This window comes from Rhinolophus sinicus, chromosome 3, assembly GCF_057876585.1.
Source record: "Rhinolophus sinicus isolate RSI-liver-muscle chromosome 3, RSI-T2T, whole genome shotgun sequence".
Classification (NCBI taxonomy): Eukaryota; Metazoa; Chordata; class Mammalia; order Chiroptera; family Rhinolophidae; genus Rhinolophus; species Rhinolophus sinicus.
Window position 1 is genome coordinate 35673925 of NC_142503.1, and position 22105 is coordinate 35696029.

The 22105-nt window shown below is 37.3% G+C and overlaps 1 protein-coding gene and 1 long non-coding RNA gene across 3 annotated transcripts in view; one reads left to right on the forward strand and one right to left on the reverse strand.

Moving 5' to 3' along the window:
- Window positions 1-12205, forward strand: part of MAP3K1 (mitogen-activated protein kinase kinase kinase 1) — an 81734-nt gene extending 69529 nt beyond the window's left edge. For both annotated transcript variants that reach the window (XM_019743245.3, XM_019743253.3), the window contains exons 17-20: window positions 6783-6914; window positions 7785-7927; window positions 8506-8637; window positions 9577-12205. In XM_019743245.3, the coding sequence (XP_019598804.3) occupies window positions 6783-6914; window positions 7785-7927; window positions 8506-8637; window positions 9577-9726 (557 nt within the window). In that variant the 3' untranslated portion in view covers window positions 9727-12205. The remainder of the gene's footprint in view (window positions 1-6782; window positions 6915-7784; window positions 7928-8505; window positions 8638-9576) is intronic.
- LOC141570705 (uncharacterized) overlaps window positions 1-22105 on the reverse strand; it is a 43762-nt gene that overhangs the window by 12280 nt on the left and 9377 nt on the right. The window contains exon 2 of the long non-coding RNA XR_012495136.2: window positions 12735-12829. This is a non-coding gene — a long non-coding RNA (uncharacterized LOC141570705). The remainder of the gene's footprint in view (window positions 1-12734; window positions 12830-22105) is intronic.

A 22105-nucleotide genomic window follows, 5' to 3' on the forward strand; every position in this document is an offset into this window, starting at 1 on the left:
TTCAATTTCTTTAAAAAATGTCTGATAGTTTTCAGCATATAGGTCTTTCACATCCTTGGTTAAGTTTATTCCTAGGTATTTTATTCTTTTTGCTGCAATTGCAAAAGGAATTGTTTTTTGTATTTCTTTTTCTGAGATTTCGTTGTTAGTATACAGGAATGCAATGGACTTTAGTACGTTGATTTTGTAGCCAGCAACTTTACTGTATTCGTTGATTGTTTCTAATAGCTTTTTGGTGGAGTCTTTAGGGTTTTCTATATATAGCATCATGTCATCTGCAAAGAGTGATAATTTAACTTCTTCATTCCCAATTTGGATGCCTTTTATTTCTTTCTCTTGCCTGATTGCTCTGGCAAGGACTTCCAACACTATGTTGAAAAGCAGAGGTGATAGGGGACAGCCCTGTCGTGTTCCTGAACGTAGAGCAAAGGGCTTCAGTTTTTCACCATTAATTATGAGATTAGCTGAGGGCTTGTCATATATGGCCTTTATTATGTGAAGGTATTTTCCTTCTATACCTATTTAGTAAGTGTTTTAATCATAAATGGATGTTGTATCTTGTCAAATGCTTTTTCTGCATCAATTGATATATTCATATGATTTTTGTCCTTTATTTTGTTTATGTGATGTATCACATTGATGGATTTGCAGATGTTGAACCATCCTTGTGCCCCAGGGATGAACCCCACTTGGTCGTGATGAATAATCTTTTTAATGCATTGTATTCGATTTGCTAGAATTTTGTTTAGGATTTTTGCATCTGTATTCATCAGAGATATTGGTCTGCAGTTTTCTTTTTTTGTGTTGTCCTTACCAGGTTTTGGTATCAGGGTAACGTTGGCCTCATAAAATGAGTTAGGGAGTACTGTCTCTTCAGTTTTTTGGAAGAGTTTGAGCAGGATTGGTATTAGGTCCTCTTTGAAGGTTTGGTAGAATTCACTAGTGAAGCCATCTGGTCCCGGACTTTTGCTTTTGGGAAGGTTTTGGATGACTGATTCAGTTTCGTTACTGGTGATCGGTCTGTTTAGATTTTCTAGTTCTTCATGGTTCAGCCTTGGCAGGCTATATGTTTCTAAGAACTTGTCCATTTCTTCTAGGTTATTGAATTTGGTGGCATATAGTCCTTCATAGTATTCTTGGATGATCCTTTGTATTTCTGTGGTGTCCGTGATAACTTCCCCTTTTTCATTTCTGATTTTGTTAATCAGTGTCTTCTCTCTTTTTATCTTAGTGAGTCTAGCCAAGGGTTTGTCAATTTTGTTAATCTTTTCAAAGAACCAGCTCTTTGTCACCTTAATTTTTTCTATTGTCTTTTTGTTCTCTAGTTCATTTAGTTCTGCTCTGATTTTTGTTATTTCCTTTCTTCTGCTGACCTTGGGTTTCACTTGTTCTTCTTTTTCTAGTTCTTGAAGGTGTAACATGAGGTTATTTATTTGGGATTTTTCTTGTTTCTTGAGATAGGCCTGTAATGATATAAATTTCCCTCTTAAAACTGCTTTCGCTGCATCCCAAAAATTTTGGTAGGATGTATTTTCATTGTCATTTGTTTCTATGTATCTTTTGATCTCTCCTCTAATTTCTTCTTTGACCCAGTCGTTCTTTAAAAGTATGTTGTTTAATCTCCATGTATTTGTGTTTTTTCCTGCTTTCTTTCTGCAGTTGATATCCAATTTCAAAGCTTTGTGATCAGAGAATATGCCTGGTATGATTTCAATCTTCTTAAATTTTCTGAGGCTGATTTTATGTCCCAATATATGGTCTGTCCTTGAGAATTTTCCATGTACACTAGAAAAGAATGTATAGTCTGATGTCTTAGGATGAAGTGCTCTATGTATGTCAGTTATGTCCATTTCATCTAATGTGTCATTTAGGGCTGCTATTTAATTATTTATTTTCTGTTTGGATGATCTATCCATAGCTGTCAGTGATGTATTTAAGTCCCCTAGTATCACTGTGTTTTGGTCAATTTCTCCCTTTAGTTCTGTTAGTAGTTGCTTGGTATATTTCGGTGCTCCCTGATTGAGGGAATAAATATTGTTGACTGTTATGTCTTCTTGTTGTACAGTCCCCTTCACCATTATGAAATGTCCATCTTTGTCTCTTGTTATCTTTTTCACCCTGAAGTCTGTTTCATCTGATATCATTATGGCTACACCTGATTTTCTCTGGGTACCATTTGCTTGGAGTGTCAATTTCCACCCTTTCACTTTGAGTCTATGCTTGTCCTTGTAGCTGAGATGTGTCTCTTGGAGACAGCATATGGTTGGGTTTAGTTTTTTGATCCAATCTGCTACTCTGCCTTTTTATTGGTGAGTTCAGTCCATTTACATTTAGGGTGATTATTGTTGGTATGTGAGGATTTCCTGTCATTCTATCTTTAGTTTTCTGGTAAGGCTGTGTCTCCATTGTTTCTTTGCCTTTTTGTTGTTGTCTATTATTTCTGTGTGGTGGTATTCTATGATATTTCCCTCTGTTTCTTCTTTTATTTCAGTATATATTTCAGTTCTGGATTTTTTTTGAGTGGTTATCCTTAAGTTTATGTAAAAGAAAGTTTGATTAATTTAGAGTATTCCATTTTCTTCAGCATGCTTACTTTCTCCATTCCCATATTCCGGTTCAGGCCTTTACTCTCTCCCTTTTTATGTTTCAGTTGCCACAAATTGTCCCTGTTGATGGTGGTCAAATAGCCTCCTTTAGTATTTCTTATAGTGCAGGTCATGTATTAGAAAATTCCCTCAGCTTCTGTATGTCTGGAAAGGTCTTTATTCCTCCTTTATATCTAAAGGATATCTTTGCTGGATATATTATTCTTGCCTCATAATTTCTCTCTTTTAATAGTTTGAATATTTGGTTCCATTCCCTCCTGGCTTGTAGAGTTTCTGCTGAAAAGTCTGATGATAATCTAATGGGCTGTCCTTTGTAGGTTACCGTCTTCTTTTCCCTGGCTACCTTGAGGATTCTTTCTTTGTCGTTGATTTTAGACAGCTTCAATACAGTGTGCCTTGGAGAAGGCCTGTTGGGATTGAGGTAATTAGGTGTTCTATTTGCTTCTTGGATTCGAGGATCCAGTTCTGTCCACAAGTTTGGGAAGTTCTCATCAACAATTTGTTTGAATGTATTCTCTGTTCCCTTCTCTCTTTCTTCTCCTTCTGGTATGCCCATTATTCTTACATTGCTCTTTCTGATGGAGTCAGAAAGTTCTTGTAGAGTTCTTTCATTTCTTTTAAGTCTCAAGTCTCTTTCTTCCATCTGTGTAATTTCCAGGTTTCTATCTTGGATGTCACTGATTCCTTCCTCCATCTGGTCAACTCTACTACCTAAGCTGGTTATTTCATTCTTAATTTCTTCTATTGAGTTCTTAATCTCCAGAAATTGTATTTGGTTCTTTTTTAAAATTTCCATTTCTTTCGTAAAATGCATATGTTGTTCTTTGATTGTGTTTCTGAGTTCATTAAACTGCCTTTCTGTGTTTTCTTGCGTCTCGTTGAGTTTTTTCAGAACTGCAATCTTGAATTCTCTGTCATTTAAGTCACATATTTCCATGTCTTTAAGTTCCTTTTCTGGAGACTTTTCACTTTCTTTCTGAGCTGTCTTGTTGCCTTGGTTATTCATGGCAATTACTGATTTATTATTTCTCTTCCTAGATATCTACAGGAGTGGCTTCTGCAACAGGTTGATAGGAAGAGGTCTTTCTTTTGTTTTCCAGTACTTGTTGGTAGAATGTTTTATTTTCTCTTCGACTGCAGCCTTTTTCCCTCTCTCACACGGTAGTGCTATGTTTTCTCTGCACTATTCCAGCTTCTCACAGAATGGGAGGATTCCCTGGGAGACGGGCTTCTCGAACTCTGTTAATATTTCTCCTGGGTCACAGGGCACAGTGTTTGTGTGGGTATGCGGAGAGCTTTTGAAGTTCCAAAGCTCTCCCTGCACCAGATTCAGAGCCCGTATGTTTCAGCAGTTTTGTTTACTCCTGCAGGGATCCACCCAGATAGGTGGGGCCAGGGTGGGGTGACTTGTGAGAAGTGGCCCAGAGCAATGGCGGCGACCACCACCACAGCCGGTCCTGCTTCCACAGCTCCCTCCCCTTTGCCGGAACTAGTTGGGCTGCGAATCTGTGTCTGCGGTCCACAGTTCTCAGAACAGCAAATATTCTGTTCTTTTGATCTGACACTGCTACTGTTCCGCTTCTAGCACCGGGCAGGTGGGGGCGGGCCGAGCTCTGGGAAGGTAGAGAGGGGGCGGCTAGTCTCAGTGCCTAAGGCTTCCGTTCTCTGCTCGGCAGTGAGGGCTTAAACCACCGTTTTCAGCCTTCTTCCCTCATCAGTCTTTTCTCCGAGGTCTCTGCCGTGAGTGTTGGGTTCAGCCGTGTTATATGCTGCCCCCTCAGCCCTGTGGGCCATAAGCGGAGCCCCAGCAGTCCGAGTTCTTCCCTGTCCCGCAGCTGCGGTAGTTCCGGGAAGCAGCGAGCTCGGAGCACTGAGCTAGGTCTGTGTCCTGAGCCTACGCGGCTCCATCTCCACACTTCTCCCTTCCCTCCTCACCCGCTCGCGCGATTCGCCCACCTTTAGGTGAATTCAGTGGTGGGCCTCTTCATCTTGCTTGTCTGCTGTGCAGGGAGTCCTTTGTGGTTATTGTTGTTCGATTAGTTGTAAATTCCAGGGGAGCTTTACAGAGGCTCACCTCAGCCGCCATTTTGATGACGTCTCCGTGTGTGTGTATCTTAATTATTGTAGATATCTATGATTTTACTACTTTTGTCTTTTAAACTTCATTCTAGCCTTGTAATTGGTGATCCACTACTTTATTAAACATTTGCCTTCACCAGTAAGCTTTTTTGTTTCCTATATTTTCTTATTTTCAGTTTTGGCTTTTTCTTTTCTGCTTGAAGAAGTCCTTTCAGGTGGTGAACTTCTTTAGCTTTTGCTTGTTTTGAGAAACTTGATGTCTCTCCTTCAATTCTGAATGATAACCTTGCTGGGTATTCTTAGGTATAGCCTTTTCCTTTTCATCACTTTTAATATATTGTGCCATTCCCTCTGGCTTCCCAAGTTTCTGCTAAAAAAATCAGCTAATAGCATGATGAGAGCTCCCTTATTCATAACTAGCTGTTTTTCTCTTTCTGCTTTTAAGATTCACTCTTTTTCTTTAACTTTTGGCATTTTAATTATGGTATGTCTTGGTGTGGGCCTCTTTGGGTTCATCTTGCTTAGTATTTCCTGTACTTCATGGACTTAGATGTCTGTTTCCTTCATCAGGATAGGGAAGTTGTCAGTCATTATTTCTTCAAATAGATTTTCTGTCCCTTTCTCTTCTCCTTTTGGAATGCCTGTCAGTATGCTTGATGTTGTCCCAGAGGTCCCTTAAACTATCCTCATTAAAAAAATTTTTTTTTTCCTTTTGCTGTTCTGGTTGGGTGATTTACATTACCTTGTATTCCAGATTACTGATTCATCTAATCTGCTGTTGATTCCCTTTAGCATATTTTTCATTTCAGTTATTGTATTCCTTAGTTCTGATTGGTTCATCCATTTCTTTTCCCAAGTTCATTGAGCATCTTTATAACAATTGCTTTGAACTCCTTTATCTGGTACAATGCTTATCTGTTTCATTTAGTTCTCTTTCTGGGTTTTGTTCTTTCATTTGGAAGCTATTCCTCTGTCTCCTCATTTTGCCTATCTCCCTCTGTTTGGTTCTATGTATTAGGTAGATCAGCTACATCTCCCAGTCTTGTAAGAGTGGTCTTATGTAGAAGGTCTCTTGTGGGGCCCAGTGGCAGAATCCCCCTTAGACACCAGAGCCAGGTACTGCAGGGGTGTCCCCTGTGTAAATCGAATGTGCCCTCCTGTTGTAGTTGGGCCATGATTGCTGCAGGCATGCCAAAGAACGGGGTTTACCCTCAGGTTAACTGGCTGTTTCCCATAATATGGGGGCTCATCCTCCTGGTGCAGTTCCCCTCAGGGCAACCTTCATGACTGTGATATCCCTCCCACTTGTGAATCACCACATTGGGGGTGTGGGTCCTAACCAGACCATGTCTCTGCCCCTCTACATTACGATGTGTCATCTTCTTTATATCCTTGGGTGTAGGAATCAGATTTAGCTAGTCTTAAGGTCATTCACAGTAATGGTTGCTCTATATTAAGTTGCAGTTCTGGTGTGCCCATGGGAGGAGGTGAGTTCTGGATCTACCTACTCCACCATCCTGACCTCTACTTCTACAGATCAGTTCTTTAGTACATTCTCTGATGTTAGTTGTAGCTGGATTGATTGTCATATTTAAGTTGATAAGTATAAACACTTTTAAATGAGGCTCATTGAGTTTGTGACTTGTCCTAGGTCAGAGCTAGTAAATGGGATATGAACCTAACTCTGGGTCTTCTGGCTTCTCCCGTTCTCTTTACCTTCTGCTAAATAACATGTTAGCACTGTTTACTTAAGTCAGTAAGAAAGGCATTTTGTATCCCTTCGTCAAAAAGACAGAGGTGAATTGTACATTTCAGAAATAGTTCCATACAAAATTGTTAACTTTCAAAGCTTTCTGAAATACTGACCTTCCAGAAAACTAGTTCATGAGCATGAAAATGTCTCCCTAATTGATAGGTTTTGATTATTGAAATGTGTTGGTTTTTAAATCCGTTTCACTTCTGATGCGAGTATAAATTGAATATTTCAAATGTGAATGTGAGCTCCTAACAGTGCAACCTTATATAAATGACCAAAGAGTAATAAATAATTTTAATTCTGACTTAAGTTTATGATAATTATTACTGTTTGTCCCTTAGGGGGATCTGTAGCTCATTTGCTCAGTAAATATGGAGCCTTCAAGGAATCAGTAGTTGTTAACTATACTGAACAATTACTTCGTGGACTTTCGTACCTCCACGAAAACCAGATCATTCACAGAGATGTCAAAGGTAGGAATTCTGTTAATTATTATTTACTAGCAATAAGTACAAAACAAATGTAATTTTAAAACTTGGACCTTTGTTGATAGTTTCTAACTTGAAATCAGTTATGGAATTGTTCCTCCTGAGTAACTCAAATCGCTAGAATTATTAGAAGTGAAGGAACCTTCTGGGTCACATCATCTGACTTCCTCAGAGGGGCTGAGACTTTTCCACAGTCCTGCTTACTACCAGTTGATGGCAAAATAAGTGTAGAATCCAGGTCTCCAGTTCCCTGTGTTGGTCTCATACTGCACTGTCTCCTCAAAAGTTCCTGTTCCCGATTTTATTTAGATTAATTGGGATATCATAAACTCCTTTTAAGAAAAATCTTTTGCAGTTCAGTTAAGTGCAACTTTGTCTTCAGCTAGTATTTGACATAGTGTATATAAGTAGTATTTTATATTAAGCTATAATTATGAAATTACAGTAGTTTGAATTCCTCTAGGTCAGTGTGTTTCAGCAGAACTTTGTCTTAAAATGTAAACCACACTAAAATATGAACTTTGAAGAAAGATTTTTGTTGGGAATCATTATAAAGATTTTCAGCACTTAAAGTTTCACTAAATCTCTGCCTTTATGTCCTTATGCCTTGATACTTTGTCAGATTTTCTCTCTGAGGCTTTCAATTTTATTTAGTTTACACTGTAGAGACCTGTGTGCTTTTAGCAATAATGAAATAAATTGGGAGGGAGAGTAGCTTTGTCTGAACCTCTGACATGTGGTCCACTTCTTTCTTTTATCATTTGTTATCCTATGTCATTAGTAGTTATTTATTTACTGTTTTTAATCTGTCATTTATTTGTAACATATGAGGTCATTTGCTGTTTTTGTTGACAGGTGCCAATTTGCTAATTGACAGCACAGGTCAGAGACTGAGAATTGCAGATTTCGGAGCTGCAGCCAGATTGGCATCAAAAGGAACTGGTGCGGGAGAGTTTCAGGGACAGTTATTGGGGACAATTGCATTTATGGCACCTGAGGTGAGAAGCAGCTTTGAGTACGATGAAAGAAAATATTTTGGAGTTCTGTGTGACCAAATTATTTTGCAGTGTTATCCAGTATGTGCTTAACCAATTAGAAGTCCCTGGCCCTAAAAATAGGTTTTAATGATATCTTTGATTTCAGACCCTTAATTCCTTCTTTTCCATCTTTGTATTAATAAAATTGTAAAAGATGGGTTTTAATAGAGTTGCTTACAGGCTATTTCTACTTAAGAATTATTAACTAATTTATAGTTTTGTAGTAAAACCTTCATGTGCATGCGTTGTAATTGTTGGTTGTCCTCTTGCCCCATAGTTTACTAAGCTCAGTGGGCTGCTTTGAAATTCTATGATTTCATCTGACTCTTCTTTAGAATCTCATCATTCTCCAAAATATTTTTGTGCCACCTAGGAGATTAAGCTTATTACTGAAACAAATGAGACAGCTAGTAGTCCACAGAATTGCTGTTTGTACCTTTGTTTTGCTCTGAAGTAAAAACCTAGAACCCATAGTTACAAAATGACTTTCTCTTTTTTAATGAGTCAGATTTCCAGATTAAGTCTCTGCTTTATTTCAGGTACTACGAGGTCAGCAGTATGGTAGGAGCTGTGATGTATGGAGTGTCGGCTGTGCTATTATAGAAATGGCTTGTGCTAAACCACCTTGGAATGCAGAAAAACACTCCAATCATCTTGCTTTGATATTTAAGGTAATTATGAGATAAAAATTTATTTCTGCTAAATTGGTAGGAGGCAAATTTTCATTGGTTCTCCTTAACCAACATGAATGCATATCTTCCTTGAAATAAGTATATATGTATCCATCTCCAGGAAACTATATGGTGTGGTGGATACTGCAGCACATACAGTCAGTTCTCATTCTTTATATTCTGTAAAGTCGCTGTGAACACTGAATTAGCAAATATAGATCATTGCTCCTGGGTGAAATATGTACATATATACATATACTTTCAAATTTAAATACTTAAAGCTCTTCATGTATTATATATGATCAACAAAATTTTTAAACTGTAATTTACTATTTTCTATGTTTAAAAAATTCATATCCAAGTGGGTTGACAAATCCTGTCTGTTCAACCTTTCTGACAACTCTCAAATCTGTTCTTTTCATTTCCATCAGAGAATAGTGCAATGACTGAGATTTTCAACTTTTGAGTCAGACATGTGCTAGTTAAAAGCTTGGGCTTTGGGCTTACAGACCTGGTTCCAAACCCTGGCTCCATCCTTTAATAGCCATGTGACTAGGAAAATTACTTCTGTCTACCCTCTGCTTTCTTGTTTATAAAATACATGTAATAAATGATGGGATTATTATGAAGATGAAATTAGCTCTGGGCCTGAGTAAAGCACTTAGCACAGTTACCTCTGTGTGAAGTGGCTCGGATGGTCAGGATGTATTTGATCAATTACTAAAATACTAAAATTTGAACGATTCTTAGAAGAAACCTCCCATCCAGTGGGTGTTTTTCCATAGAATCCTTTTAACAAAAAGTCCACTCACTTCTGCTTCAAGTCCTCTGTGTACAAGATGCATATATAGAGGTTATGAAATATATGCACAGGTATTTCTGGATCCCAAGTTCCTCTTGTGGGAAGCTTCAGCTCTCTGATGTCTGTCTCTCCTGCAGATTGCCAGTGCAACTACTGCTCCATCGATCCCTTCACATTTGTCTCCCGGTTTACGAGATGTGGCTCTTCGTTGTTTAGAACTTCAACCTCAGGACAGACCTCCATCGAGAGAGCTACTGAAGCATCCAGTCTTCCGTACTACATGGTAGCCAATTATAAAAATAAACTGTAATGGAGACAGGATGCTCAATAAGAGAAAAAACTTTTGTGGAGAACCACGTTGATAATCTGCTGGCCTTCATGCCACTGAGCAGCTATGAACGAGACCAGTGGGGAACCCTTACCTAAGTATGTGATTGACAAATCATGATCTGTACCTAAGCTTAGTATGCAAAAGTCCACAGTTTGTGCAGAAACTGTAAACCGTGCCTTTCAAAGAACTGGCCCTAGGTGAACAGGAAAGCAATGAAGTTTGCATGACTAATTAACAGAAGCATAATTTTATTATTTTTGGAGCACTTTTTCAGCAATATTAGCAGCTGAGGGGCTCAGGATCTATTTTAATGTTTCTATTATTCCATTTCACATCTTGATCACAAGCAGAGGGTTCAGCAATTCCGTTTTTTTGGGTGTTGTTTTTTTTTTTTGTCACTGGCTATAAAAATCAGTATCTGCCTCTTTTAGGTCAGAATGTGCTACGAATAGCAGTAAATAAATATATTTTTTAAAGTTGATAACTTTTTTATGACCCACAGTTGACCTTTATTTTTTTAAATGCCTGGGCAATTGTGGTTCATTGTGCATTTTACTGTTGGCCCATTCATTTCGTTTTTGGAAATCATGGTTCTATATTTTCATTTCACCTTCATTTTTGTTTAATATTCAGGGAAAGGTGATCGTTTCAAACCAGAAAAAAAATAGAACTAGGTGTGAACTAGATCTTATTAAATATCTTGCTATTGCAAGAGTTTTTTTAAATACAGAATTTTGTTTGTTTTTAAAATTGGAATTTAATACTACCTTCATTGAGTCAGTCACTGCTCGTCTTGTGCAGGTTGAATATCAATTAAGTGAAACTCAACTATTCTCTGTGATGCAGCTCACAACCAAGATCAAGATTACCTTGAAATTTATTTGAATTTTCAAAATGTATTGGTTTCTTTTGTAGGAAACTTCACACCATTTAAGTCTTACTCTGTATGTAACAATCCATCATTCATCATCACTGATAACATGTGACTGCTATTTTCCTTCTACTATGCATCATCTTTTTACAGTAGGCCTGGCTGATAGATAAAAATTAATTACTCAACTACCAATGAGTAATAGTGTTTTTAAACAATACACATTTGATTTGAACGTGGAAAATGTATTCAGGAAGAAAAGTGAAATTGAATTTCATTTACATACTAATTCATTGGAGTTTGCACACTTATCTAATTAATGGTTTCACCTAAGTTGAATTCCGATGCATGGAATCCTGAAGGAACATGGCAGCTCTTTTATCCCTTTTTTGTGAGTCTTTTAAATCAAGTACTGATTAAGTATTTAATACAACTTTTTGAGATGTTGTTTTAACTCTTCAGAAGCCAGTTGAATTGTTGCAGAATGAAATAGAATTGGTTATTCTCAAAGACTCAGGAGAAAATAAATAAGCTATATATAGAGTACATTTTAATGTACAACACAAATTGGAAGTAAAATAAGTTACAAGGTAAGTTTACAGGGATATATTACATACAATTTTTAAAAGGCAGTTTTTATTTTTTGGTTTTTTTTTTAATGTGAATGTGTTTCTTAGTGAAATTTTACATTCCTTTGTTTTGGAAGATTGGCAATATTTGAAGAGTTAAAAATAGTACCGAAATGTGAAGTTTGGTAGCTCTAAATGTGTTGTACTTGACTTTTTTTATTTTCTCTCTCTTTTTTGACTACTTAGAATTTTCACAGTTCTAGTAAGATTGTTTCCAAGTCTGTCATGTGCAAGCTTTAAAGGATGCACTCTTGCCATTTTATGTACTGGAAGATCATTGGTCAGATCAAAACTGTCTGACAGTAATGTAAACTGTATAAACTGAGGAACCTCAGCTAATCAGTATTACTTTGTAGATCACCATGCCCACCACATTTCAAACTCAGACAGCCTCTAGATGTCAAAATCCATTGTTTGAGTTTGTTTGCAGTTCCCTCAGCTTGCTGGTAATTGTGGTGTTTTGTTTTTTTGTTTTGTTTTTAATGCAAATGTGATGTAATATTCTTATTTTCTTTGGATCAAAGCTGGACTGAAAATTGTATTGTGTAATTATTTTTGTGTTCTTAATGTTATTTGGTACTCAAGTTGTAAATAACGTCTACTGCTGTTTATTCCAGTTTCTACTACCTCAGGTGTCCTATAGATTTTTCTTCTACCAAAGTTCACTTTCACAATGAAATTATATTTGCTGTGTGACTATGATTCCTAAGACTTCCAGGGCTTAAGGGCTAACTTCTCTTAGCACCTTACTGTGTAAGCAAATGTTACAAAAAAAAAAATCTCTGGGTAAGAAAATTTGGCTTAAGTGTATCCTTTGTTATTTTAAATATATCAAGATATTTTAATTAAAATTTTTACCCCATTGAACCAATTTTATAGTATTTGTACCTATTTTGGTGTTTTGTCTTTATAGCAAATAAAAGTTTTTGAACAAAGGTTGTTACTTTTACTTTTTTGAAATAATTTCATTCTTACAAAAAAGTTGTAAGAATACCACAAAGAATTCTCAAATACCCTTCAGCAAAGGCCTCACTCAGGTTTTGCCAGCTACCCAGGTATGACTTTTATAACAAAAGGATCCAAACCTAGAGATGTGTTGCCCTCAGTTGTCACATTTCTTCAGTCTCATTCAATCTAGAACCATTCCTTAGTTCTTCTTTGACCTTCTATGTTACATACTTTCATGTAAATGCTACCACTCCTCCCAGACGGCATAGGTTAAACATAATTGATTTTATTCACATAACTCTTTTTATATAATATGGTATTTAAAAAAATCTGTCCTCTTACATTAAACTATTGGGAAGGAGGATTTATTCACCAGCTACCATTTGTCAGGCATACTTTGGAACAGTGACTATACTCCATTTCATACATGAGGACATGTAATTGCAATCAAGCTGTAATTCTAGCTGTACCAGAGAACTCACTGGGCCTGCCCATAGTTTTAGTCTTAGATCGTACCTTGTGGTTGTGTTTTCCACTTTCATCCTTCGTATTTCTGCTCAGTAGTTGTTTCTCACATGATCAAACCCAACCTGAAACTAGATGATCCAACCCTGCAAAATAAAAAATGTCACTGAATAACTGAGTTCAGAAGCCATTTTCTGTCTCTACATTTGTTTTAAAGTTTCTGTATAATTTGATTTAAAACATACAGTTTTTAAATAGGCTCAATATTTTTGCTAAAGTATACTTTTGTCATTTTAGGGAAATATTAACTTTGAGAAAAGCTTTTTGAGAGGAATAAAATAAACTATTGTTCCTTGAGTCTATTTACATAATATTAATAACTTTATTAAATGACCAACTCTGCAGGTTAGATAGAATCTAGAAAAATGTTGGGGTATCATGCTCATGGAAATGCCAGTGAATGCATTTGTGAACTGATGCAGTAATTCACCTATTATAAAACAAAATGCATGCAATACTGCCATTATTGGGGAAAATAACGACTAACAGAAATTTACGCAAAGTACCATCTTTTATGGCATGACAGTTTTGGGGTTTGTTGTTTAATTTATGCTGTAAGCAAAAATCACTGGTTGAACTGACATAAGGGAGGAAAGGATGGGCCTTTTAAAGTAGGTAAGATGATGGACTTGGTGGCCACAGAGCCTGAGACAACCTGGGTCAGATCTGGCTCTGCCACTTGCCAGCGTGTAACTGTTTGACTTGCTGAACCTCCATTTATCCATCTATAAAATGAAAGGAACAGTTGTAAGAAGTGAGGGAACCTATGTAAATGGCCTAGAACAGTGCCAGGCACACTGGATGCACAATATATGTTTGTATGAATCAATGAGTGACCCAAAGGTCACAGACTGAAATGCCTGTGGAGCTACAATTCCTTGTAGGGCTTGCGGCTGACCTGAGAGTTCATGCCAAATTCATGTCTAAGGGGAGCCATGGCTGCCATGCTGGAATGAAGAAAAAAAAAGTCCAATGTTGCCAAAGCCTCTAAATTTTCAAAAGAAGTTGAAAATCTAAATTTTACGTGCCATTAAACATTGGAAACAAATTTTTGTTACAGGTGAAAACACACTAGATGAGGCCTGTGGCTGGCTGCATTTTGAGCTCTGACCGGAGTCCAGGCTTATAAAACAAAAGAAATTGGGAGTCTCAGCTTTGGGAACCTGGATTCTGGACTTTTTTCTTCTAAGATATAAGAGAGGAGGGTAAAGTAGAGATGCTGGTTGTAGATACCAGAGAACTAACCTCTGAAGAGAAAAATCAATGTCCAAATGCACTAATGTAAAATGCTTACCACTAAAGCCTAATTGTCATGTAGCACACTATGCATACGTAGCATTCAAATATGCCACCACAGTGGTAGTTAACCTTTAAGTTTTATTTTACAATAGACACTCTGCCTGCAGGATCTGTGACTAAAGAACTCCATCCACCACTTAAAGACAGTCTCATCACTTTGTAGTGAAGCTGCTGTCCCTGGGGCCCACGCCTCGTGGCCTTCAGTTCATAGCCTTGCCAGACCTGTAGAGAGAAAATGGCTAAGCTACTGAGACAAAGCCTTCATGATCCAAAGGTTTTTTTCACGCACTGCTGAAATTCCTATTAAGAGATAACGAGTGCTATTTTCCTTGAAAGTCAATTTGCTTAATGAAATTTCTCAGCTACTACACATACAGAGGATGAGGGCTGGAACTAGGAGAAACAGTGAGGAGGAGAAACGAGGTGTGGTGCAATATTGAAAAATCGCTCACAGCAAGTGGCATGATCATATTTGTCATAAAAAATCACCGTAGCAGCATCTTGAAGAAAGAATCAAATGGGGTAGGACAAGAGGCAGAGTAGGTCAGAAGACACCTGCAGTATTCAGATAAAAATGAGAGTCCAGGCAACTTCTGATCAAGACAGTGGAGAAAGTAAACTGCTTCCTTCCTCCTACGATCATATCAAAATTACAACAAATTCTAGAACAACCGTCATGGAGAACCCCCTGAAGATTAGTTGAACAAGTCCTATAACGAAAAGATATAAAGAAGAAACCACGTCAAGACTGCTAGGAGGAGTGGACACGCAGAACAGGCAGTTCCCACACCCATGGGGTGGGGATTAAGAAGCAGAAGGGTTATCTCTGTTGTGGAGGTGCCCCTGAGGAGTGAGGGGTCCCAGTCCCACTGGGCTCCCAGCCCGGGGCACCAGTGCTAGGAGGGGGAATCTCCATAATATCTGGCTGTGAAAACGGGGATTGAGTATCCGAGGGACAAAGCACTGGTAGACAGGCTGCTCTTACAGGGCCAGCACATAACTCTCTCACAAACTCACTCACTGGCTCCAGCACAGCGCCAGCAGCTCCAAAAGGGCCAGAGACATAAGAGGAGGATCGGCACTGATGAACCTCAGGGCGAGGGCTGGAGGGGATCAGGGAGGGGCAGCCTTCCGAGGATGGAAGTGCTGGCAGGTGCCACTGTTCTTTGCTGAGCCCTACCCCATGCAGCTGGCAGGTGCAGGTGGGCGTCACATCTGTGCTCTCCATTACCCTGGCTGACACTGCCCTGGTGATTCCCTGAGACTGAACCCTATCCAATTCACTCGCCTGGCCTGAACCTCTTCCAGCAAGCAACCTGTCTTGGCTCATGGTATGGACTTTCCCAAACTCTCAAAAATCTGCAAACCCCAAACAAGCAGCAGCTGGCCTTGGCATGCCTTGTAGCTCTTGCTACACGGCCCCAGGCCCAGCACAAACAGTAACTGGTCTCAACTTGCACTGTAACTCCCATCTGGTTGCCCCAAGCCTGTCACAAGCCGCGGCTGACCTTGACCTGCACCAGAGCCCCTCCCAAGACAGTCCAGTCAAACACACCAGGGGGCCAGCTTAAGACCATGTCACAGCACCACCCAACTACCCCACAACACACCCGAAGGGCAGACTTGGATGGCACCAGAGTCCCGCGAAAGCAGCTCCTGCCCCGTGGGTCAGCCCCTGCAGTCACAACGGGCCCTCACAGCCAGCAGCCTAAGGGACAAGCCCACCCAATGATGTGCCAACAGCAATTGAGGCCCAAGTATTACAGGAGGGCACACACCGCACACGAGGAACATCCAGCTCAGGTGACCAGGGAGACTGTGTCACTGGGCCCCACAGGGCACTTACTACATAAGACTACTCTGCCAAGACTGGGAGACACAGCAGCCCTATCTAATACAAGTATAAACAGACATAGAGAGGCAACCAAAATGAGAAGACAAATATGTACCAAATGAAAGAACAGGACAAAACTCCAGAAAAATGACTAAAGGGAGACCAGCAATCTACCAGATACAGAGTTCAAAACACTGGTTATAAGGATGCTCAACGCCCTTAGGAGAAGAAGAGATGAAATCAGAACTTCAACAAAGTACAAATTACCAGTTATTAAAACAGCCACAGGGATGTAAAGTAAAGCATAGGGAAGACAATCAATAATGTTGTAATAACTCTATATGGTATCAGATGGGTACTAATCAGAGTGATCATTTAATAAGTTAAGTAAATGTCTAATCACTATGTTGTATACCTGAAACTAATGTAATATTGTATGTCAACTGTAATTGAAAAATAAATAAAAATTATGAGGAAAGAGTAATGTTAGCATCACAGCAAATAAGATGTTCCCACCAAAACTGAATCATGAAGAAAGAAAATCTGAACAGACCAATAACAAGTAAGGTGATTGAATCAATAATCAAAAAACTCCCAAAAAAGAAAAAAGGCCAAAACTAGATGGTTTCACTGGCAAATTCTATCAAACATTTAAAGAAGAATTAATATTCATCCTTCTCAAACTCTTCCAAAAACTGAAGAGAAAGGAACACTCCCAAACTCATTTTCTGAGGCCAGTATTACCCTGATACCAAAGCCACATAAGGACACTATAAAAAAACTATGGGCCAATATATCTAATGACTATAGATAGAAGACATTTCAACAAAATATTAACGAACTAAATTCAACAGCATATTATAAGAATCATACACCATGATCAAGTGGAATTTATTCCTGGGATACAAGGTTCAATATATGAAAATCAATAAATGTTGGGCGGCCGGTTGGCTCAGTTGGTTAGAGCACAGTGCTTATAACACCAAGGTCGCCGGTTCAATTCCCACATGGGCCAGTGAGCTGTGCCCTCCACAATTAGAGTGAAAACAACGGCTTGACTTGGAGCTGATAGGTACTGGAAAAACACAGTTTCCCAATATCCCCCAATAAAAATTTTTAAAAAATCAATAAATGTCATATACGATATTAATAGAATGAAAGATAAAAATCTCAATAGATGCAGAAAAGCATGTGACAAAATATAACATCCTTTCATGACAAAAACTCTCAACAATTCGGGTAGAGGGGGAACATACCTCAACATAATAAAAGCCATGTATGGCAAACTCACAGCTAACATCATACTTAACAGTGAATAGTTGAAAGCTTTTCCTCTAAGATCAGGAACAATGAAGGGTGCCATTCACACCACTCCTACTCAACATAGTACTGAAAGTCCTAGCCAGAACACTTAGACAAGAAAAAAAGTAAATAAAAGGCATCCAAATCAGAAAGGAAGAAGTAAAACTGTCTTTGCAGACGATATGATCTTATGTATAGAAACTCCTAAAGACGACCAAAAACCTGTTAGAATTAATCACTGACCTCAATAAAGTTGCAGGAAGCAAAATCAACATACAGAAATCAGTTGTATTTCTATACACTAATAATGAAATAACTGAGAAAGAAATGAAACAGTCCCATTCACAACAGCATTAAAAACAATAAGAATACTTAGGAATAAATTTAAGGAGGTGAAAGATTTGTACGATGAAAACAAACTTTGATGAAAAATACTTAAGCAGACACAAACAGATAGAAAGATAGTTTGTGTTCATGGACTAGAAGAATTAATATTGTTAAAATGTCCATACTACTCAAAGACATTTTTACATTCAATGCAATCTCTGTCAAAATTCCAAGTGACGTTTTTCACAGAAGTAGAAAAAACAATCCTAAACTTTGTACGGAACACAAAAGACCCCTAATAGCCAAAACAATTCCGAGAAAGAAAAAGCTGGAGGCATCCCACTTTTTGATTTCAAACTATACTATGAAGCTATAGTAACCAAAATGGTATCATAGTGGCAAAAAAGTAGACACATAGATCAATGGAACAGAATCAAGAACCCAGAAATAAAGCCTCCATATACAGTCAACTAATATTTGACAAGGGAGCAAAGAATACTCACTGGGGAAATGATAGTCTCTTCAATAAATGGTGGTGGGAAAACTGGACAGATACATGCAAAAAAAATGAAGCTAGACCACTCTCTTACACCATATACAAAAATAAACTGAAAATGGATTAAAGATTTAAATGTAAGACCTGAAACCATAAAATTCCTAGAAGAAAACATAGGCATAAACTCTTTGACATCGATCTTAGCAGTATTTTTTTGGATATGTCTCCTTAGGCAAGGGTAACAAAAGCAAAAATAAACAAATGGGATTATATCAAACTAAAAAGCTTCTGCACAGCAAAAGAAACCAGCAACAAAATGAAAAGACAACCTACTGAATGTAAAGATATTCACAAATGATATATCTGATAAAGGGTTAATATCCAAAATATACAAGGAACTCTTACAACTCAACATATAAAAACCAAACAATCCTATTAAAATATGGGCAGAAGGAGAACTCACTCTGGGTGGTGAACACACAATGCCATATACAGATGATGTATTACAGAATTGTACACTTGAAAACTACATAGTTTTACTAACCAATTTCACCCCAATAAATTTAACTTAAAAAAGGGCAGAGGACCTGAATAGACATTTCTCCAAAGAAGATATACAGGTGGCCAATAGACACATGAAAAGATGCTCAACATCACTAGCAATTAGGGAAATGCAAATCAAAACCACAATGAGATACCACCTACTTGTCAGAATGGCTTTTATCAAAAAGTCAACAAATAACAAGTGTTGGTGAGGCTGTGGAGAAAAGGGAGCCCTTGTGCACTGTTGGTGGGAATGTAAATTGGTGCAGCTGCTATAGAAAACAGTATGGAGGTTCCTCAAAAAATTAAAAATAGAACTACCATACTACCCAGCAATTTTAGTCCTGAGTATCCGAAGAAAATAAAAACACTAATTTGAAAAAATATATGCACCCCTGTTTATTACAGCAGTATCTATAATAGCCAAGATATGAAAGCAACCTAAATGTCCAGTAGAAGAATGAATAAAGAAGACGTGGTATAAATATAAGGGAATATTACTCACCAATAAAAATGAATGAAATCTTGCCATTTGCAACAACATGGATGGACCTAGATGGTATTACGTTAAGTGAAAAAAGTCAGACGGAGAAAGATAAATACCACATGATTTCACTTATATGTGGAACTAAAAAATGTAAACAAGCAAACAAAACAAGGATAGACTCACAGAAATGTAACAAACTGATGGTTGCCAGAGGGGAGACAGGTGGCGGGATGGGTGAAAAAGCTGAAGGGGAATAAGAGGTACAAACTTCCAGTTATTAAATAAATAAGCCATGAGATGTAGTATATAGCATAGGGAATATAGTCAATAATATTGTAATAACTTTGCACAGTGACAGATGGTTACTAGACTTAGTGTGGTGATCACATCATAAGGTATATAAATATCAAATCACTATGTTGTACACCTAAAACTAATATAATATTGTATGCCAATTATAGCTTACTAAAATTTTTTAAAACAAAACAATCTAATGGTTGCCAAAGGGGAGAGGGGTGAAGGATGGGAAAAAATTTTTTTAATCCTAATAATAAAATTTTAAAAAATAAAACATATCCATTTCCACCATTCTCCTAAGTAAAAAAAAAAAAAAAGAAAGAAAGAAAAGAAAACCAAAAAAAAAAAAAACGTTGTACAAGACACAAGCATGGTTTCTTTATAAAAGTTTTGTGTCGTAAAAAAGAAATGAAAGCAGGACATAGATTAAATTAGACTTGACTAAAATAGATCAAATGCAATGTGTGAATTTAGATTCAACTTAAAAAGCAAATAACAAAAGAACACAAAGCTATAAAAAGGCATTTTTGAAATTAGAGAAATTTAAATATGGACTATATATTCACAATATTGAATTAAGGTTCACTTTAAAAGATGTGATAACGGTACTGGAATTAGAAAAATGTCATTCTTGGGAAGCTGATGTCTGGAATTTACATTCAAACGGAAAAGGAAAAATATATATGGGGGGAAATGTTGCAAAATGTTAACAATTGGTGAACCTACATAAAAGATACATGGTTGCTCACTGTATTTTTCTATAGGTTAGAATTTTTCAAAATAGTGTTGAAAAAATATTTCTAAGTTTGTATATATTTTGATTTGGCTTAATTTCTTTTTGTATTTTACCTTGATTTCTTTTTTTTTCTTTCTTTCTTTCTTACTCTTTTTTCCCCTTTCTGCTGAGTTTCTGTATTTCGCAATTCAGCCTACACTAAGTGACCACCAGTGGAAGAACTACTTAGGCATTTACAAAAGATCCAGAAGAGGGCAGCAGAGTAAAACTTTTCTTTAACTAAAGGGTGATTTTAATAGTGTGTAAACTTGCCAAATATCTGAAAACCAGACTTTCCCTCACTCCTTACTCAGGAATAAAGCAGTTATCTCAGTGTTCCGCTTAGAAAATTGAAAAAATTCCAGCTAATCACTGAGAATTCAATTTTTCCAATCTAAAACCTAGACTTGATGTTTAGCTATTGTCAAACAGGATACTCCTATTCCCCCACGCCTTTTTGACAGTCACAACCTAGGAGAAAGAGGCTGTATCAAGATAAATAATACCTTCTTCCCTGGTCTCCTATATTCAAGACGCCCTTGGTCTTGTATGACCACCCACCCATTAATCCTGCCAACTATTGTTATTCTGAGTTTCCCAAACTATTTCTACATCTAGTGCTCTGCTTAAGAACCATCAATGACTACCTACCACCTACCACCTCAAATCCCAAGATTATCCAATGATCGGACCTTAGTCTGCCTCAAGACTTTAGTTCCTACTATTCCTAATGCAAATTTTTGCTCTAGCCAGATCATTACATTCTCTGAAACCACTGTGTTCAATCCCACCTCTGCACCGTTTCTCATGTCAGTGGTTCTCGAACATTTTGGTCTCATAATTTGGTCTGAGAAGCAGCTGACAACCAATGGCACTGGATCTTCCAACTGATACTCAAAGCCACCACAATCAACTGTGTACTACACAACTCTATTGGGCATTATTCACATTACAGTCCTAATAGCTTTGCATATTTATTACAATTATCTTCCTCCAGGAAAGTGGCTGGAGGAAGAAGTGGCTTTTGCTAATTCACACAAAGACTAGCAGAGACCATTTTTTTTTTATTTCTTCTTTTTATGTAATATTTTAGGTCTTGCAGCACAAAATAACTTCAAAATACTTTGTGTCTAATTGTATCAATATGCAATATACTACTGTAACTCATAGAACTGGCACTAACTTCACGTCAGATTAAATGCTTTGTCATATACTTTCCTTCCAAAGTTTTGCATCACAATATGTGGTTCTAACACTCCATTGTCAAACATTTTTCTCTTCAGACCCCATTACAGTAACTTTTAAAAATCATCAAAAGTCCCCAAGGAGCTTTTATGTGAGTTACATCTACTGAGATTTACTGTATTATACATTAAAACAGATAAAGTTTCAAATATTTACTTAACTAATTCATTAAAATAACAACTTAAAAATCTTTTTACATGTTAATATGGATAATATATCTTTATGTAAAGTATCTAAATCCCCCCAGTGAGAAAAATGTAAATTTTTATAAAATGTAAATTTTTTATATTTTTGTAAATCTATTTCATTTCAGGCTTAATAAAAGGCAGCTAAACTCTCATCTCTGCTTTTGTATTCAGTCTGTCTTATACATAATGCAATACCCCAGAAAACTCCATGGTACCCTTGTAAGAGAATGGGAATAAATAAAGACAAATAACATCTTAATAAAATTATGAAAATAGTTTTTACCCTGTAAGTCTCTAAAAAGGTCCTAGGGACCCCCCAGTGTCCCCAAGCTACACTTTGAGAACTGCTGGCTTATTGCTATCCCTTCCCTTCCACCTCTCTTCTACCTACTTCTCTTTGACACACTCCTTAACTCCAGTAACTCACACTGAAAATCTATGATAATCAACATTTAATTTTTCTAAGTTATGCTTTTCCATCTCCAGTGTAATCTTTTAAAACTGTACAGTAATTAGTGAATAAATATTTGACAATTATGTTACCCACATTAGACAATGAAGCTATTCAA